The 19,564-nt window shown below is 32.6% G+C and overlaps 2 protein-coding genes across 5 annotated transcripts in view; both read right to left on the reverse strand.

Moving 5' to 3' along the window:
- Positions 1–2,042: 2,042 nt before the first annotated feature.
- LOC131852259 (uncharacterized) lies at positions 2,043–7,361 on the reverse strand. The gene is made up of 3 exons (XM_059202915.1): positions 7,346–7,361; positions 4,805–5,186; positions 2,043–2,861 (listed from the first exon to the last, which is right to left on the reverse strand). The coding sequence occupies exons 2-3, from the start codon at positions 5,181–5,183 to the stop codon at positions 2,767–2,769; spliced, it is 474 nt and encodes a 157-aa protein (XP_059058898.1). The 5' UTR covers positions 5,184–5,186; positions 7,346–7,361; the 3' UTR covers positions 2,043–2,766.
- Positions 7,362–16,409: 9,048 nt separating this feature from the next.
- Positions 16,410–19,564, reverse strand: part of LOC131852223 (PTB domain-containing adapter protein ced-6) — a 74,981-nt gene continuing 71,826 nt past the window's right edge. For 3 of the 4 annotated variants that reach the window (XM_059202865.1, XM_059202866.1, XM_059202863.1), the window contains 2 exons: positions 18,885–19,291; positions 16,410–17,442 (listed from right to left, as the gene is read on the reverse strand). In XM_059202865.1, coding sequence (XP_059058848.1) covers positions 17,365–17,442; positions 18,885–19,291 — 485 coding nt within the window. In that variant the 3' untranslated portion in view covers positions 16,410–17,364. The remainder of the gene's footprint in view (positions 17,443–18,884; positions 19,292–19,564) is intronic. The other variant, XM_059202864.1, reaches the window with a different exon arrangement.

The raw sequence follows: 19,564 nt of genomic DNA on the forward strand, positions 1-19,564 counted from the left end.
TAACGGAATTTTGCACCCGCGTGCACTAATGGGACATCAGTGGAGGATGATAGGATGAGCACGAGGTCAGGTCAGTTTGCCCATCGTGATTAAATAACCAGGAATTAAGCATGACGGTGTCCATGGGGAACCGCGTGATGTCGACCTAACATGGTACATTGCCAGCAATAAGATCATCAGTCTACATTACTGACAATTCCCTATCCTCCCACACTGTTCGATGTTATGGTGAACACAACACTTGTCTGGTTGTATGAATGAATTTGAGCACATTTCCCTGTGTATAATTAAATCTAAGGTCACTAGACGTAACCCTACTGCGACTAATAATGCCTTTATTTTATATTTACCATTAGATCTATATATACATATATATATTAACCCGCGCAAAGCCGGGTCTAATCGCTAGTATTAAATGTAAATATAACGAAATCAGTGATATTAGAATATAATTTAATTAGTATTAAAGATATTGTGCACAGATATGCATTTATACGGAATTGTAATTTACATGTCAATTTATGACCCTAAATTAGGTTCATGTTATTGATGTTTAATTTATAATTAAATAAATACATTTAATTTGGATTTTTCATTTTTTTTTGTGCAAGTATGGTGGTGATGCTACCCTCAAATACATACATATATATGGCGTTCCAGAGGACTAAGATGTCTTTATAGTACACATACGCTAAAGGTTTACGCTGGCGGGGCACCAGTTGAGCATGGATAACATCAACAGGAGGTAGGGTCAGTTAGCGCATCTTTATATATTCTCCAAGAATTTATCATGATGGTTTCCACGAGGTACCGCTTGGGTATCAACTTGATAAACCCTCTTCCTCTAGACTAAGATGTCATTCGTCTATATTCTGTAATTTCACTGCCATATCTCAACATCTGAAACTTAAAGCAAGTTGCTAGCCGGCTTAAATAAATGAGGCATAATTATCAATACAGATAAGTACAAAGTTTGCTCAGTAAAATTGATTGTTGGTGTTCCAACATCGTTGACATAGTCTCGGCGGCCGACGGCCGTACCAACGTTTGATTGGTTAATTTGCAAAGAGGAGAACCAATGCACCAGGCCGTCTGTACGAGTGGAATATACCTTCAGTATATTCTAAAAAGGTGACAAAAGTAGCAACCAATGCGGGCTGTCCGTACTAGTGAAATATATATTCTAAAAAGATAGAAAAAAAAACTATGGTCTGATGTAAAAATAAATTATATTTTTAAACAGAACATTAATAACACAGTGTAGATAAAATATGGAATGTTACATTAAAGAAATGAAAAGTCAAAACCATAGAGTTAAAACACTATCACACACACATTGATATATTTCTGATCTACTTAAATATAATTTAAAGAGGGCGTCACTTGTATCTTAATATCCGGATTTCATATAGGAGAATATTACTAAAGTTCTAAAGATTTACATTATCTGTTAATAAATTAATCCTATATTTTGATAACAAGTGTTATTGTTTTGGAAGTAAAACATAAAAAAGTGGCGCCATCTAATTGAAGATAGGATAATTCTACACAATAACTGAAATGTGTTGGTCAAATTCTACAATTTTACTTTCAAGTCATTAAAATAAATCTAATAAATCCGTCTAAATTTGGTTTTATTGCGTTAGGCCATAGACAAAATGTTTATTTTTTTTCGTTGCCATATTACAACACAATCTGTTTCTAAATTTAAAAATAGATTCTACTTTCGCCTAACTATACAGATTACAATTTAAAACCGAGTTTAGACATATTCATAAAAAAAATTGGATAAATAAAACATTTTTACAATACTATTAACACTTCAACATAATCGTCAAAAGAGAAATAAAAAATTTAGTACGCACTTAAACTTTAATTCATTAAAATCAGTCATTTTGATACCTTTGATTCATATCTTGGAAGTTACGTCTAAAATCATCTTGTTGCAGGTCTTAAGGAACAAGGGGAAAGAAAATTAGCTTTTAAAGTTTTTTAGTCCATAATTTATAAGGTATAAGCTTATCCAAATATATTTAATATTTGGATAAGCTTATACCTTATAAAACGCCTTGTCACAATAGCAATCTAATGAAAAAATGTTTAGGAATGATTCATACTGTTATTATGACAAAGTACTAATGTAACTGTACCATACCATCCTGCCTAATTCTAATGTGAAGTAAGAATATAAATGTAATGACCTTAAACATAAGGTTTAGTATTTTATTATCAATTAGATATCTACTTCAATATCATTGGGCAATTTTAAAATTAGTATTACGGCCAATTTACTATTTTAAATTATTTTTAGTCCGAAAACCTGACATACATATGGCAACACTGATACTGAATATTGATTATGAAATCTGAATTTATACAATTGAGAACTACTTATAATTTCAGTTGCTTCACAATCAGAGAAATGATAATTATGAGATAGCATTGTGATTGATGGTATTATCAACTAATTTATCGATAAGTAAAACTATATCTGTTAACTTAAACATTGTATTTTAATCATTACTTTCAATAGACAATTATTGATCGTTTTTAATTACTGTAGTGAACCTCATTATTGAATATTATAGTTATCCTCAAAAAAAGAAAACAATCTCACCCTTAGTAGACCATAATTTATGAATGGCATTTTTACTACTAAGTTTGTACTCAATGTGGACTTTATTATTATATTCTTAATATATTAAACCAACTTCCAAGATATAAGCTTATCGTCATCTATCCGTGCGTCCGTTGACAGCGTGCCGGTCATTTCTTCTTCTTCAATTGCTTAGCTTTCTTTTTATCTTCTTTCTTTCTCTCCTTCTCTTTTATAGATTTGTAGAGTTTGTAGCCGAAGAAGACTGGAATTTAAAATAGTACAATGTTAAGAAGTGCCATATATATTTCTAACACTATAAATTAGCCGCGACTCTGTCTGATATTTTTAGATAAAAGTTTGTCATGACCGTCGTCGTGACAAATATATCTTAACGTTAAATTTAATTGAAATCCGCTTAACTAAATAGTCTTGTAAAGGTAACAAACAGATAGAAAAGTTTCGTATTTATAAGTGTGGATACATGATCGTGGAATGAACTACCTGCCGAGGTTCTCTCGGGGTTTTTTAAGAAGGGTATATTAAGTCGGCAACGCGCACGTGACACCCTTGGTGTCCATAGGCTACGGTAACCGTTTACCATCACATAGACCATTGTCTGCCACAATCATAGTATGAAAAAAACATTATTGATGGAGGAGAATTCATTATTTTTACCGACAGTACAGTTTCTAGAAAGTCGTCTGCATCACCTCTCGCACCTCTGTCTCACCTATTACTGCCCAGTAGCTTACTTTGTAAGATGTGTTTCGGTCGAAGGGTGTGATATGGCAGTGAAATTTCAGGGGTCATGCTCAGGTCATACCCGTGGTACCATATAAAATTTTAAGTAACTCAGAATAAAAAAGAAACAAATTGATCGAAATAAATCGATTCAAAGATTATCTCGTCATATCAGTTTTCATGTTAAAAACTATCATAATCGGTCCATTCGTTCAGGAGATATCCAGATATACAGACACACCAAACTTAGATCGCCTCTCTTTTTGGTCGATTCAAAAAGAGAGGCGTTAAAAAAAGTTACACGAGTTAAAAAAAATATAGTCTAAATCGAGTTTTTAAGTATAAATAATACGGTGTTCTGGCTTCTTCATAAATGTTGATTTAAAATAAAAAGGAATCACAAGTAAATCGGCTCACGTAGAAAAAAATTCTGAGGTAGCAAATAGAACAAAAACCGGTTGTGTACTATTCGTCTTTATAATTTATCGGCTCTCAGATACACACCACTGTTCTCACTCTCTGTTGATAGTTTAATGCTCGCATGACGCCAGCAGTGTGCGATAGAGACGACGTAATACTTCTTTCTTTTTCCCACATATACCATAGATTGAATTTAGAACATACTACTTTTTTAAAGCGATTATAAATACTATAGAATTGTGCTTTTTTTATGTCCTATAAAATGTCTAATTCTGTTAAAAGTATTACTGTGCCTTAATATTTAAGTTTATTTGAATAAAAATAATTTTCATACTAAGAATTTACTGTTGTATGTAAGCAAAAAAATCTTCGTTATTTGGATATACTATAAGTATTATATTCATAAAATTTTAACAACTTTTCTAATATGTTCCTCTAGTGACAAAAGGTATAATTCGAGACCGACTTTCTTTTATGATACTTCAAATAAGCATAATTTTAGCTATCTAATGTTACAAGACGTGTAGACAATTTTAAAAACAACAGAGATAGTAGACGTGTTAAAGACTAGATAGCTATATGTTTCAATCAATATTAGATATTAGGACCCCCTTTCCCCAATAGGTATGAAGTAACTGAGATTGTTATTAACATCACTGTCAAGAATCCAGGAAAGTCATAATTTTTCTCGTTATAATTGTAGTAAATTTTTAAGTTTAATATTTTGATGACCTTAGTAACCTAGCGGTTTATCATACAGCTTTATTTCCGATGGTCGCGGGGTCTCCGTGATTCTTTGCATGGTACAAACATTTTTATTCCTGAGCTTATCTGACGGTATTGGTCTGTTTTTCTATATATATATACATATATAAAATACTTCATATATTTAAGTATTTCTATAAGTTGTATAGTACACATAGCACAAGCTGTTTAGTTTATGACTAGACGACGCTGTGTCAGTTATCGAGATGTATTAAATTATTTATTACTCCTTACATAATAATCTTTTATTTCTTTTTGGTATTAACAAAACATAATTACCAAGTAGGATGATCAGTACAAGACCTACAGCTCCCACCAATAGCAGCCTATTAATCACAGCTTCTTTAAGAGCATCTTCAAATCCTTGTGAATCAAAGAAGTCAGGATCTTGCAGTTTCGCTGCCAACCTTGTTGTTAAACCATCCTTGACCTGTCTCGTGAACGATTCCCTCTCCTCGTCTGACATGTCATCAAGCTTCTGAAGTATGCTCATCAGCTTATCCCTGGCTGCTTCGGACTCTTCATCATCAGGTGTGATATCCGCCATCTTCTGTAGTACAGTCGGCAAATCCATGCCTTCTATCATATCCGACAGCTTTTGGGTAATCGACTGCCCCAAATTCATTGACGGCGCTTCCTCTAACTCTTGGACGGCCATTTTCTTTTGGAAATGATTTTTTTTAAATTAATTGTTGCAATTCTAAATTAGGCGTATGCACACGGCATAGAATGCGTAAAACTGAGATGCGCTAGATAATTATAAATAGACTGCAGAGATCTACTTTGTATATTAAGCCGGTATTACACTGCATGTTTTGTTTCATTATTTTTTAAACAAAAGATAAGAACAACTATAATTTAATAGATAAATATATTATTTATGACTATGAAATGGTGTACCTGTCTGCGTTAATGAAAATGATGCTTGCGGGGCACCAGAAGATGATCATGATGAGGACAAACTTAAGGTTATTTCAGGTAGCCCATCGTGAAAAATTCTGCAAGAATTAGACACGACGGTTTTCAGGGAAGAAGAGGGATGAAGGAGGATATGTGGAGGTCGACATAATCTCAACAGGATCACTAGTACCCGTTACTTTTTTGGGCCGAAACAACATCTAATTCTCCCAAAACCTAGGCGTCTGGTATCCCGCAACCAATAGCGAGAATGGGGTGCCTTTGAAACACATAATTACACAAACTATCTACATAGTTATAAAACATATTATAATAAATTAATTAATATAATTTATATATATCTACATATATATAAATTATATATAAGCAATTTATATATATAAAAACGCATTACTAATATCCCTTTTCGCCACGTATATAGCAAGTGTAATAACGGTCTAATATATTGTTTTTCTTTATACGAATAACTTATAACAATGATTAATCTAAATACACAATGTTGTTCAACTATTCTGATGCAGCCGCTGACTTTACAGCTTTATATTATTTCTTCTATGACGAGAGTTCATTATCAAAGTCTGAATCGTCTATTATTTTTCAAAACCAACTAATTTTCCTGATTGGAATCAAATTTCCTCAAGTAAATTTTAGGAATATCATTAGATTATGCATTGTCGTAATGTTTTATTAGTCTATGTATAATTACTGCGCGATATATAAAATATAACCAACATAAAAAAGGGAAGGTATCTATTTGCACTATAAGTACAATAGATTAATATTCTAAATTTCTATTTGCACAATGAGTATGTAAATTTTATTAAAGGTTATCTTTTGATCTTTATGATTCTTCATATTATTTATTAGGATATTTTGAGATAAATATTTGTATTATATATAAACATTAGCTACTCACCCCGGCTTCGTCCAGGTGTACATGTATTATACATATAAACCTTCCTCTAGAATCACTCTATGTATTAAAAATAACCGCTTCATAAGCCGTTGCGTAGTTTTAATGATTTAAGCATACATAGGGACAGACAGCGACAGCGACTTTGTTTTATACTATGTAATGATTATTAAGATTAAGATAAAATCTAATAAACAAAAGAATATCCATGTATATCTATCAGTTGTCTAGTACCCATAACACAAGCTCTGTAATGATTTTGTAGCTTAACGCTAACTTGTTTGGAATAAATAATAAAAAAAAGTCTTAGGCTTATGGCTTATACCACCGAGCTCGTCAAACATATCAGTACTGATAGTATAAGATTAGATTTAGATCTGAGATTATAGTTAATCATAAAAACACTAATACTCAGCTGACAAATAGCGCTTGCACAAGAATTCTTAGCATGTTTCTATTATTACTCTAAAGCTGCTGGCCGCAACTGGCCTTTACAGCTTCACCGGATAAGAGGCGAGTGCAGATGGTACTCCAAACCAAAGGGACTTATGGAGCGGCTGAAGGCCAACTCCCGCCTGACAGATACCACGACGGCTGAGGGCACCACTAGAGGGTACGAACCTCGGCTCACATGATCGATCGATCCCCGTTTATATAGGACGCGGGTTCCATTGAAGGAACGAATTCTTCGCATTTTGTTTTTTTAACAGATTTTTATCTCTCCCTCCGTTCTAAACATATATGAACACTTTTGTAATAATAAATAGAAGAATCATAAAGTCACGTGATTTACATAAATATTAAAAAAAAAAAAGATAAACCATAAATACATTTTGAATAACACAGATTTCCCTTTTCAGTAGTCGATTTATTTTATTATCATGTTCATTTTGTAGTCATACTTTTAATATTAACAAAATAATTAAAATGTTTTATATTTTAATAATAAAATTGTGTATTTGTTAATTTAATTGCGAAAAACAACTCACCACGATATATGTCGGCGACTATAGATAAAATACTAATTTATATCGAACAACACTGATTTGTTCAAATTACTGCAAAGTTCCGATTACGTGTACGCGATAGCAATAGACACTGATAATGTAGGATGGCCGTATACGAGGGGCGATCAAATAATGATAATATAATCAATATTAAATAAGGTGATTAAAGTTACAAAACAAATTTATTTCTCTACATAGTCTCCTAACAAGTCAATACATTGGTCCATCTTTTTTCTAAAGCAATAATTCTCTTAGAAAAAATCTTTATTTTGACCCTCCAAAAATCCCTCAACAGAGGCCATTACTTCGCCGCGTCTTCAAATTTCTTGCCTCGGAGGTGTTCCTTGAGCCGAGGAAAGACATAGAACCGTATCATTTCGCACGTACCGTCCGCCATTTTGGATTTATGACGTCACATGTTGAATTAGTTTTTTACTAGATACTAAACGTCAATTTGGAACAAAAGAAGCGTGGAAGACTTCGACTCATATGGATAACTGTCATAAAATAAGATCTATTATGTAGAAATTTAGACCCAATGACGATCCAGTAAATCAGTATCCAAGAAGCCTCTGGAGACGAATAATTAGGAGAGCCGATTCCAATTAAGATGGGATAAAGCCGAAAGAGCAGTACTAATGGATGAATATGACCCGTCTGAGGTAACTGTATATGCTGCCAGGTTCTTGTTCCTCTTTATGTTTCGCCATTCCTAACGATTGAATTAACGATGATTACTCTCTTTGTAGTTTCTTTGCCTTATATTGTAACAACTGGAGGAGGCGTTTGTTAGTAACGGGGATTAGTCATTGATCGCAATGTATTATCAGGTTTACCTTCACGCGATTCTTTTCAAAACTTTCTCTGTCAATTTCTAATGAATTCTCAACGATAGGCTAAGTGACTTGACATGCTCATACTGTCATTATTCACTGGTGCCCCGCCAGCATATACCGTAAGGACCGGATGCACCATTCAATTATTATAACAAATGTTAACGTAAATGAAATGAAATGAAATGAAATGAAATGAAATGAAATGAAATGAAATAAGTTAAGTTAGATAAGATCGTATCTAACTAAGTTAAGTTAGATAAGACTAAAGGTTTAGGTTTAGGTAAGACTATAGTATAAATGACCTTATATAAAAGTCAAATTAAATAATAAGTTAAGAAATTCATAAAACATCACGTCCCAATCTAAACAGAACTTGTACTATGGATACTAGACAACCTATAGAAATAATATAAATAGATAACATCCAGACCGACACAAAATATAATACTAAAGTTATGAATACAAATGTTTGTGCGAGTATCCAAACTGCAATCATCTGCGAAGTAAGACGGTGTTCTAAACCGCTTGACCACCGAGGCCGTCACATAATAATAATAATAAATTTAGCAAATACTGTTTAATTTACTAATAGCACTCATATATATTTGATAGCAATAAAATTGTTATTAAGATACGTAATTAGGAATAATAATTTATCATTTTATTATCGAATTATTTACGCAATTCTCATTGGACGCGCCACTTGTATGTGTAACATAATAAAATTATATCACTTTTGGTCGATAATATTATTTTGACCTTAATCTATACAAAATATATCGTATGTTTAATAATATAACGCACTAACTCATTAACAAGTAATTTTAGACAATCGACTTTAAGTTGCAGTAGTTAAGTCGATTATCCAAAATTTCCAATGTTCAAGTTAATGCCCTTTTTAATTAGCCGTTGCTAATATGTATTGTTTGTTTGAAAGCGCTAATCTCTGGAATTACTAGTCGTGTTTAAAAAAACATCTTTGCATTTGATAGCATTATTGTTGTGGAAGGTTATATCCATTAAACATTACACTATGATCCGAGCAAAAACAATATAAACTAAAAAGAAATAATAACTAACTATTCTAATGCCATTGATCGCAATTGGCCTTTATAGCTTCACTGGACGATAGGGGACAAGTGCAGGTGACACTCCAAACGCGGAAGAACTTATGGAGTGGCTGAAGACTAACTGCTGCTGCACGGATACGACTTTATTCTGAGGGCACCGCTAGGGGTTCGAACCACGTCTCAAGCCGACATCATTTTATTCCTCGTTTGAACAACAAAACCTTAGCTGGATGAATCTACGGGATACCGCAAGTGTATAAGTACTGTCTGTGATGCGTTCACGTCAAAAGCTGATGAGACCTCTGATTATCCTATTTGCGATTATGATCAACATGAAGGTACATTTACTGAAAGAATTTGATGTACTATAGATATAAAACTAAATGTTGAATTCCGTAAAATTTGGCAATAAAATGGATACAGATGGCTGTATAGGCTACAATCTTTGGCTTTAGCAGCGAAAGAAAAAATAAAATAAACTGTTGATTTATTGATATGGCTTCCATACTTGTAGATTATTATATAAATAAAGATATTTATTTTAAAATAGCAGTTACTTGCGATTTTGTCTCGATTTTCTTCAGACCTCTATCCGTTCTCGTGGCATAATCTTCACAAAAACTTCGTTCAGCCGTTTAGTCATGAGAAGGTTCTTACCTTATTTCTTAATAAACAGACATAACTCGTAATATTAGTAAAGTATACTCACTTAAGACAGAAAATATTATAATAGCAAGTCCAACCGCTAGCAACGTTCCCGTAATGCCATCGTAATCAGCAAAAATTGGTGATCTCCCAAATAACAACGCTTTCAATCTCTCCCTGACGTCATCACTCAATTCCCCCGAGTGTAATAGTTCTAGAAGCTTCTTCTTCGCCGTCACTGGATCGTCCGACTTCAATATCTCTTCTATAGCCTTCTCTTGTTCGGACATTTTAAAAATAGAATCCTGCACTATTCGAAATTCGAAATTTGATTTGCTCTGTTCGATACTGTTTTTATTGTTTTCTTTTAAATGGCTCTATGCACTGTTATTTTTTTTTATTTACCACAGGTTAGTCTATGCCTGTATAACATTTGTTATCACGAATGCAGTATATCATTGAGATGATAATATAACACGATGTTCAACGTGGACTTACACGTTGTAGTTAAACGTGTGGTCTATGGTAAAGGATTATGTCGATTTACGTTAGTCTACTCAATGTATATATATGAAAAATAAGCTAGCCTACTATTTTTAATGGATGATGATAGAATGTTGCTCTCGTCTGTCGTTTACGCTGGCAGGCCACTAGTGGAGGTTGATAAGATGAGCATGCGGTTAGATCAGTTAGCCCATCGTTACAAATTTACCAGGAATTTATCATAATGGATTTCAGAACCGCGTGGGGGTCAACCTGACATGTTACAGTTAGCTATGGGTTCATCACCGTCTGATGAACATTATTAACAATCCCCCTTCCCCCTATGGTATCAAATAGAGCAATGGGCCGTCAGCCTCTTTCCTATTAGTTACATAACAAAGGGTACCAACTTATAAAGTAATTTGCTGTGGTTATTGTTAAATGCTATGACGGCGTCGGTGGTCTAACGGTTTAACGCGCCTTCTTTCTTCCAATATTCGCTGGTTCGATCCCTGAGTGAGTCATCTACATTCGCACAGTATATCTACATATTGTGTGAGGGATAGAACCAACGATATTCATGAGTATAATTGTTTGTATCTGTCTCAGTATTTTCTTTTTATGTATGTATTTACAAAAATATATATGTATTTATATTAGTTGTCTACTACCCATAACACAAGGTCTGCTTAGCTTGAGAATAGATGGCGCTGTGTGAGATATTATTATTATAAAGAAACTCGCAAAAATCCGCGTCCGCTACCGCTTATACTTTAAAACACGCGGATAATAAATTATTTGGTTTTTATTATCACAAGTGTTTTGCGATTGCCTATTTACTGTATAAAGTAGTTATTATATACATTTTTGAGCTATTGGAATATTAGTATTCAATTGCTTATCATAATTATATCGTGAACTAGCTATATCACGCGGGTTTGCTTGCATATTTTTTTTTAATCCCTGGATAATTCACACAGGGTCCTCAAGACCCAATGTATGTAAGTAAAGCTTGTTTTATGGATACTAGACAACTGATATAAATACATGGATATTATACATAGAAAACACTCAGACCGAGTGTTTTCTATGTATAATATCAAATAAATCAAATGTTTGTACCGTGTGAGGAACCCGCTACTAGGCAGTAAACTAAACAGCTAGATTAGTTTATTAACGGTGTTTCCATCAACTGAGTGACTCAGAAACTCAGAAAAAAAATATTTTTTGTCGTCCACATTCGAATTTACAACCTTTAGGTTAAACTACTAAATCGATTATAACGAATTTTTGTATACAGATAGATAGCCTGAAGACTGGTGTTGACTAGCGTACTCGCGAAAAATTTTTAGTGTGTGGAAAACCACCCAGATCACCACAAACTATCATATTCATGAATACAAATGTTTGTATTGGGTGATGAATTGAATCCCCCATACACTGAAACCACTGGAAGTAAGGTGATGTACTAAACTAATAGACCATGGAGCCATAGGTCTCAATAATACTGCAAAATTAGCAGTATTATAGGTGTAATAAATAAATTTAAACGCTGCAAACAAAGCTACCAGATATAGCTAGGTTTTAATAAAACTGTTAAATAAAACTCAGAAATGTTACATATTGGACATCCAGGTCAAAACTAAATTAACTCCAGAAATACAAACTCTGGAAAATCCACTCTAAAATTTTTGTCTTAAAGTCTAATTTAAATATTTGAAATTCTTGAGTTTGTCAAGTATGTGCTAGGTGCGCGATATGTTCCTAAGATGTTTGATTAAAAACACTTGAAGGTAAATAATAGTAGTTTGAATTGAAGAAATACATGGTGATAAAATAAATGCTTACTAATACTAATAAATATCATATACACTATACATTCTATACATTCATCATATGTTCCTTCTTATATGTTCTTCCTTCCTGTTCCTTGTATTTAGCTCTGACCTGTCTAACTGTATCATTTTTGTTTAAATAACCAAAATGTAAGTTTAATATTAAGATAATTTGAGGTATCTATTATACACTTTACTAACTATGTAAAACTATATATCATGCATAAATTGTAAATAAGCTGTTCATTATTATTATTATTATTATTTGTTTGTTATTCTGTTGTTATTTTATTATATATAATGATTTCATCTCTAATTTAATGAATTGTTTTTATTTACGTTTATCTTATATAATAATTTATATGCTGCTGTCAGCATCGTTTTTATTGTGTTTTGATGTGTGATGTAATGAATGTTATTCTATTCTAATACCTAAAATAAAGAAATAAATAAATACATATATATTTTATTTTTTATGGATGTTAATGGAATGGTTCACCCGCCTAATGTTATACACTTGTGGGGGGCCATTCAAGTATTATGTAAGCACTATTTCTTAGCTTTGCTTATTTTAGATGACATGGGGGTGGAGGAGTCTAGATGATAATTAAGTCATCGGTAGTTATTTACGTTTTTTACACTAATGGCAACCCTCATATTGATCATATTGATATGGAACCTAACCACTGATTGCAAACAATCTAAAGTGGCAATTCCAAAAACGAACCATCGATTAACAACACATCTACTTAATCGAGATAGACATAACCTTAAAATAATGATAGGGACAATAACGGGCCATTGTTCCTTAAATAAACACTTATACAAAATTGATGCTACAGACAGTCCTCTTTGTCGGGGCTGTTTTAAAGCTGAAGAAACGGCGGCTCACGTAATCGTGGAGTCGTGCACTCCAGTGAGTGCAGTGGCCCAACAACGAAAACAAATCCTCGGAACGGTGAGGTCGCTCCGTGAAGCCTGTGAAGACACCAGGAGTCTTCTGCGCTTTTGGGAGGAGCTTGGCTGGCTACTTTAGTAGTCTGGCTCTGCACGCACAACGGCCCGAATGAGAGGCTAATTGCGGAGACTGGAGTCCAACATACATTTTACATTTTTACAACCCTCATATTGTCTTTGCTAAAAGAACAACTTTTAGCAAAGACATACATTAATTGAATAATGTTTACGTAAGCATTGGGGGAGGGGGTAAGCTCGCTTACTTTTGCTAACAAGAGGGATGGGGGTAAATAATTGTAATAAATCTGCTTACATAATACTTGAATGGCCCCTGGGGCACCAGTGGAGGATGATAAGATGAGCATGAGGTCAGGTTAGTCAGCCCTTCAAGGTAATCATGAAGCATCATTCAACATGAATTTATCACGACAGTTTCCAGGGGGAACCATGTCAAGGTCAACCTGACAACCTGACAACCCTACAATCCCCTCCCCCCGTCTACTAATATTAGAAATGTGAAATTGTCTGTAGATTTGTTACCTTTCCAAGACTAATTGGCTTAATGGATCTTATTTGTCATGATGTTTGACATGAAGACAGATTTATTTCCAGGGAGTCTTTTCTCTCAACTAATAAAATAGCAGTTAAAATTGGAGCAGTATTAATTAATATAAATAATCTTTATTCAAATAAACTTATTATTAGCACTTTTGAATATTTTGTTTATTCTACTACTCATTCGGAAACCAGTGAATAAGACTGAGCATGTAACTCTTTTAAATAAATCTTGTTCAGCATTAATTATTTAAGATTTTGTGTGAATAAAAACTGCATAATAGCAAGATTGGCAAAAGTTAGGTTGATTTATTATGTACTACCTGTACTCGTGACTTCTTTCGCATGAAATTTAATTTAATTTTTCCAAAATAAATGTATCCTAAGTTTCTCCTTATTACATCAGCTACACGGCAAAAATAGTCCCGCCAAAGTTCAGCCATTTCAGAGATTAGCCGAAACAATAAGACAGACACACAAAAATTGTAAAAAAAAATATTTTGGTGTATGTGGGGTACATACACCAAAATATTTTTTATTTATATTCATATGCATGTAGTAAAAAATGGTTATTTCAATATTACAAAGGGACACTCTAATTTTATTTGTATGTATTAAGTATAGATGTATAGATAAATCAATCATAGTTATCTGAGCATAAGATTCACAATTTCAAGCTTTTAATCAAAATACCATAAAGTATTTATTTCTAATTATCTACACGGTAAATTCAATTTAATAATATGTACATTTTATTTGATCTTTTTTTCGTTTGTTGTTTATATTGTATTTTTTACATGGCACTGAATAAAATATTTTTCTTCCTTTTTTTCTTTATTCTAAAGTATGAATATGTATCACAGTAGCAAAAGGTGTCAATAAACACAGGCAGTTGGCCATAATATCTAAAGCAATCGTTATAATTTCTTAATATATAAAACTGCTAAGTGTTGTAACAAAAATAAACTACTATAATAGAATAGAAATAATCTTCATTAAAATAAACTTAATTTTAAGCATAATTCAATAGTATTTTTTATCTACCCCCACATTTACAAATCAAATTCAATCAGAAAGAATTGGCGAGAAACACCAGTAGCGTTGAACTCTTATATATACTTTATATAAAAAACTTATATGTATATAACCGGCGTTTTAATACATTGTGAAAATATTACAATTCTTGAGCGGTCTCTAAAGGAATTGAGGGACTAGAATGAGACGTCTCCTAGTCAGCGATGCAGCTGGAAATAAGTATAGTATAATAATTTAATCGGTTCTTACCTGTTAAACTGATGACAATAATGCCGGGTACGATAAAAACACTATTAGAAAATGCATGCTCCAACGGCCCGTCTTGTCCGCCACTTAAGTCCACCATTTTCGCTTAATACTGCCACGTTTTTAATACTGAATCGGTGAGAACTAAGATTACTTCAGATCATATAAGAGAGCATTATTTAGTTTACGACAATGAATATAATATAAGATTAAATGCAATTTCTCTGCTGTCGTAATTTAACAATTTCAACATGACGTTTTTTGAAATTCGATTTTATTTGACAGTACAATATAGTTGACAATTGACAGCAACTTTGCACAGAGTAGTTAGGCTAGGACATTTGACTTTTCTAGAGACGCGGTACTAATTTCGTTACCGGTTATTTATGATGAATAAATATTCAAAACATTAATACGGGCTGTAATGGTGAACAAATGTCTTTATTATTATTACTATATTATTATATTTATTAATACAAAGAGTGGATTTTAGTGTTAGTGCAATTTTAAAAAGTTAAAAAATAAAACTGGGCATTAAGACGTCCCTCTTAATTATAAACCGTCTATTAAATTGATCACTGACAGTATTAAATTACTATATCGTCCTTTTACTACTATCTGCTGTCCGCAACTTTGTTTTTTTGAAAAAAATTTAACCTTCGCTTCGTTATGGTGATCTATTTTTATATTAATTTCGGCTGCTTATAGGAAGCTATTTAATCACGAAAAGCAAACATACAGACACACGCTAATTTATAGTATATATATGGATTTATTTGTTCATAGTCTCATTTATTTTATATAGAATATCAGGATATATTTTTTTGCTTTTTTTAAAAATAAACTAATTTATATACCGTAATATTATACATTCTTCGCATTCTTTGGTGACTGGTAATTTACGCTGGCTGGCTCGCGGTCTATGAGAGTGGTGGCAGCCTTTATAACATACAATGTTAATTACTCTGTGACTGAATGTATAAATAAAACAACAAACTAGAAACATAAATTTTATTACAGAAAATACACAATTATGTATATCTTTTGGCCTTAACGTAACATTAGTGTATACAAAATATAAAACAATATTCCACTAATGTGACATTGGATACAACAGATAATTACGAGACACAATATACAAATCTAAAATAATTATTTATACAAAGTGAAAAAACAGCAGATTTAAGTTTCTAATAGACATTAAAAAAATTTCTTAATGCTCTTTTTATTTAAAAAATAACTGTATACAATGAATATTTTGCAATAGTACAGTATTTTAATAAAGATTAAGATTCGAAATTTAAAAATAATTGCTTACACAGACATGTCTTATAAGAATTTTTTTTTTTAATTCACACTTGACTATTCCGCTAGCTTACTGCTATTTTTACACTTTATATACAGCAGCATTGACCTGTAAAGGCAATGCACAATAGTAATAAAATAGTTATCATTGTAAAATATGTTCATGGAATGTTGACCCTTATAGCTACAATGTCATCCGTAGGTATACTTGTATACATAAATACGACGGTAAACATTGTTTATATACAGCCAGTAAAAAAGCGACGCTTTTATGGTTGGTTCCGGTCGTTTTCGGACGTTTTTTGTTAGTTATACCTATATAAATTAAAAAGTATTTGAAGCCCCTCAACATAAAGAGAATTATCACAGAATAATTTGAGGCGTTCTTCAAATTTTCTCTCGACTGGTAAATTTTGGTCCACGTTTTTTTTTCATTCAGTTATTATTTAAATTCATATTATTGTCCTAAAATCTAAATATGAAACATGCATTATGAATTTTGATTATACATTACAAATAACTTAATAGAAAAAGTCATAATATTTTTATGTTGTTGTTTTGATATTTATTATAAATTAAGGCACTTTTGGAATGACATTGAGCATAATTACATAATAGTGTATAATATTAATAATATTATCACCAAAAATTCATTTTTTTTCCAATAAAATTATATTCATACATAGTAATGTTTTGTCACATTACTGGTTATTATCGAGATTCATAGAAGGTGGAAGTTCAAAGAAGTATGTTTTTTAATAGGAAAAAACATAATTAAAATAACTACTATCACGAATTTGTCGAATACTACACTTGTAACCAATAACATGGCAACACATAACTATAAAAATATCGGCTCTTTCCACACGACGCCTTAAAAACTAAAAATAACTATAACTAAAATCGAATTACGTTTCACATAATATTATTTTATTGCATTTTATTCTATGTCGTGTGCATCGAGACGAGATTCACATATAATTATCAACTAAATTACCTATTATATTTATTTTTCGAGAAAATAAACTATTTTCTTAATTCTTCTTCAGGGGATCGAGGTTGTCTATTGAAAAATCATCGTTTCCAAAGCTGATCCCTCGGCTGAAACCATCCTGGGGACAAAAATAAACCGTTCTAAAATTAATTGGTAATTTTGCGTTACTATGCATTTGTAAAGAAGCCTTAACGTCCCATCTAGCATCCTAATCCATGTAGCGGTTTAGGCGTAAAAGCAGTACAAATAAACAAAATTTTTAATTTGTTATATTAGGATTTATTGGTTTCCAGTAATTCCTTTCCAACTCTTGAATTTTATGAAAAGTTACGGTTTTTTATTTAAATAAAACAGTTTTTAGTATTACAAAACACATAAAAAAACATAGAAAATCATAATGGTGGCGAATTCCTGAACCAGTTATTGTTATTTTAATATGATGTAATCGTAAAAACACAGTAAAAAACTTTAGAAACCTTCGATATCAACACGACTTACCGATCGTCGAGCTGTCAAAAAGAAAGTTATTTGTAAGAACAGTAACGATGTAATATATAACTACTACATACTAATATATAATACTATTTACATTATATTTATCAATTATCAATTTACCCAATAAGACTTACCCCAAAGAATGGGTTCTTAAAAGGGTCTATAAATGTTTTTATACCAACCTATCTTTGTATAGTTAATTTGAGATTGTTAGTAATGTGGATTTACGACCCCATTACTAGGAATGTACCACGTCAGGTCGACCTCCACGCGGTTCCCCCTGGAAACCATCGTGATGAATTCCTGGTGAATTTGTCACGATGAGCTAACTGATCTGACCTCATGTTCATCTTATCATCCTTCACTGGTGCCCCGCCAGCATAAACCGTTAGCGCAGGTGGGTGCACCATTTCATTATCATCCGTAAAAAAAAACTAAGCAGAGTTTGTGGAATTAATATGTTGCTGGAGTAGAATTTAAGGGAATAAGATGATGAGAAAAATAATAAGTAGTAGGATTTTGCTGGTTTGAACGTGTTATGTACCTCAAACAAATGGACGGAATGTTTTGATTGATTTCGGTGCTGCCTGCTCGGTATACAGTCTATATTACTCGCTGATTTTGCAGTTCTATATAATACGAAAACATAATATAAATTAAAAAAATAATAAATATTATTTCATTATTTTAAAAATTTTAGTAATTATTTTTTAACATTTATATATCTAATCGATCAAAATAAAATATCTTTATTTGTGTAGATCTATTACAGACTCTTATGATATGTCAAATCTACCATCAGTTCGGAGTACATTGGAGATGAAAAGAACTGACAAGAAACTTGCTCGTATTATTTTCAAATAAGCTTGTACACGATTACAATAAAACAGATTCGTTTTTAAATTCAAATTTGAGAGAATAGAGTGTCCACCAGCATATGCTATTGCAATTTTGTCAAAAGGAAATAGTCTAATCAGAGGTCGTAATCTCAACGGACTACAAGCAGCACCCGTTCACAAGTATGACACATATTGCATTTTATAATATTAGTATATAGGTACTGACCTTCATCTCCGAAATGGTTTTATCTAGGAATCCATTGAAACTGCTGTCCAACTCAACAGTCTGCTTTTCACTCAGGTTACCGAAACCGTTGAAGGTGTTTCCGAAGCCGTTACCGAAGATGTTCCCAGTCTTGGCGGTGTCGAACGGGTCGTAGCCGGATAGCCCGTTCGTAAACGACGTGTTGGTGTTAAAGACTGAAGTTTGGAGGTTGAAGTCACTTATGTCGTAGTTGGGCTTCGTGGAGGCGGTGACGAAGGGTGAAGTCTGTGGTGCAGACTGTGGTTGCGCTGGCATGAACGGGGTTGAACCGAAGATGTCGCTGTTTATTGCGACAGGGGTTGAATGTTGCGGTTGCGGCGCGACTTGTTGTGGCGATTGGCGTTTTGAAGATTTCGGGGGTGGAGCTACTGCAAAAAAAATAATCATTTATTTTTTAATAAAAATTTGCATGCCTCCTGACAAACGCGTATTACAGCGCTGCTTGCTAATATCACTGTGGTTTAATTGTTTATGTATAGACAGTAATGCAAATAAATTACTTATTTACTACCGATGTTGTTTGAAACTGATAAAAATATGACTCATAATTTAGATATTTTACATTTGCGACTGTACTGAAAACGTGTAATGTACTAGTATACATTAATTAAAAATATAGAGAACCATGGTTAACCACGAAA

This window comes from Achroia grisella, unplaced genomic scaffold (genome assembly GCF_030625045.1).
Source record: "Achroia grisella isolate CSIRO2021 unplaced genomic scaffold, CSIRO_AGI_Agris_v1 utg841, whole genome shotgun sequence".
Classification (NCBI taxonomy): Eukaryota; Metazoa; Arthropoda; class Insecta; order Lepidoptera; family Pyralidae; genus Achroia; species Achroia grisella.

Coding starts and splice junctions, on each gene's coding strand:
- LOC131852259 (XM_059202915.1), bottom strand. CDS start 5,183: ATGGCCGTCCAAGAGTTAGAGGAAGCGCCGTCAATGAATTTGGGGCAG. Junction 2,862..4,804: donor TGTACTGATCATCCTACTTG/GTAATTATGTTT, acceptor TTTAAATTCCAG/TCTTCTTCGGCTACAAACTC.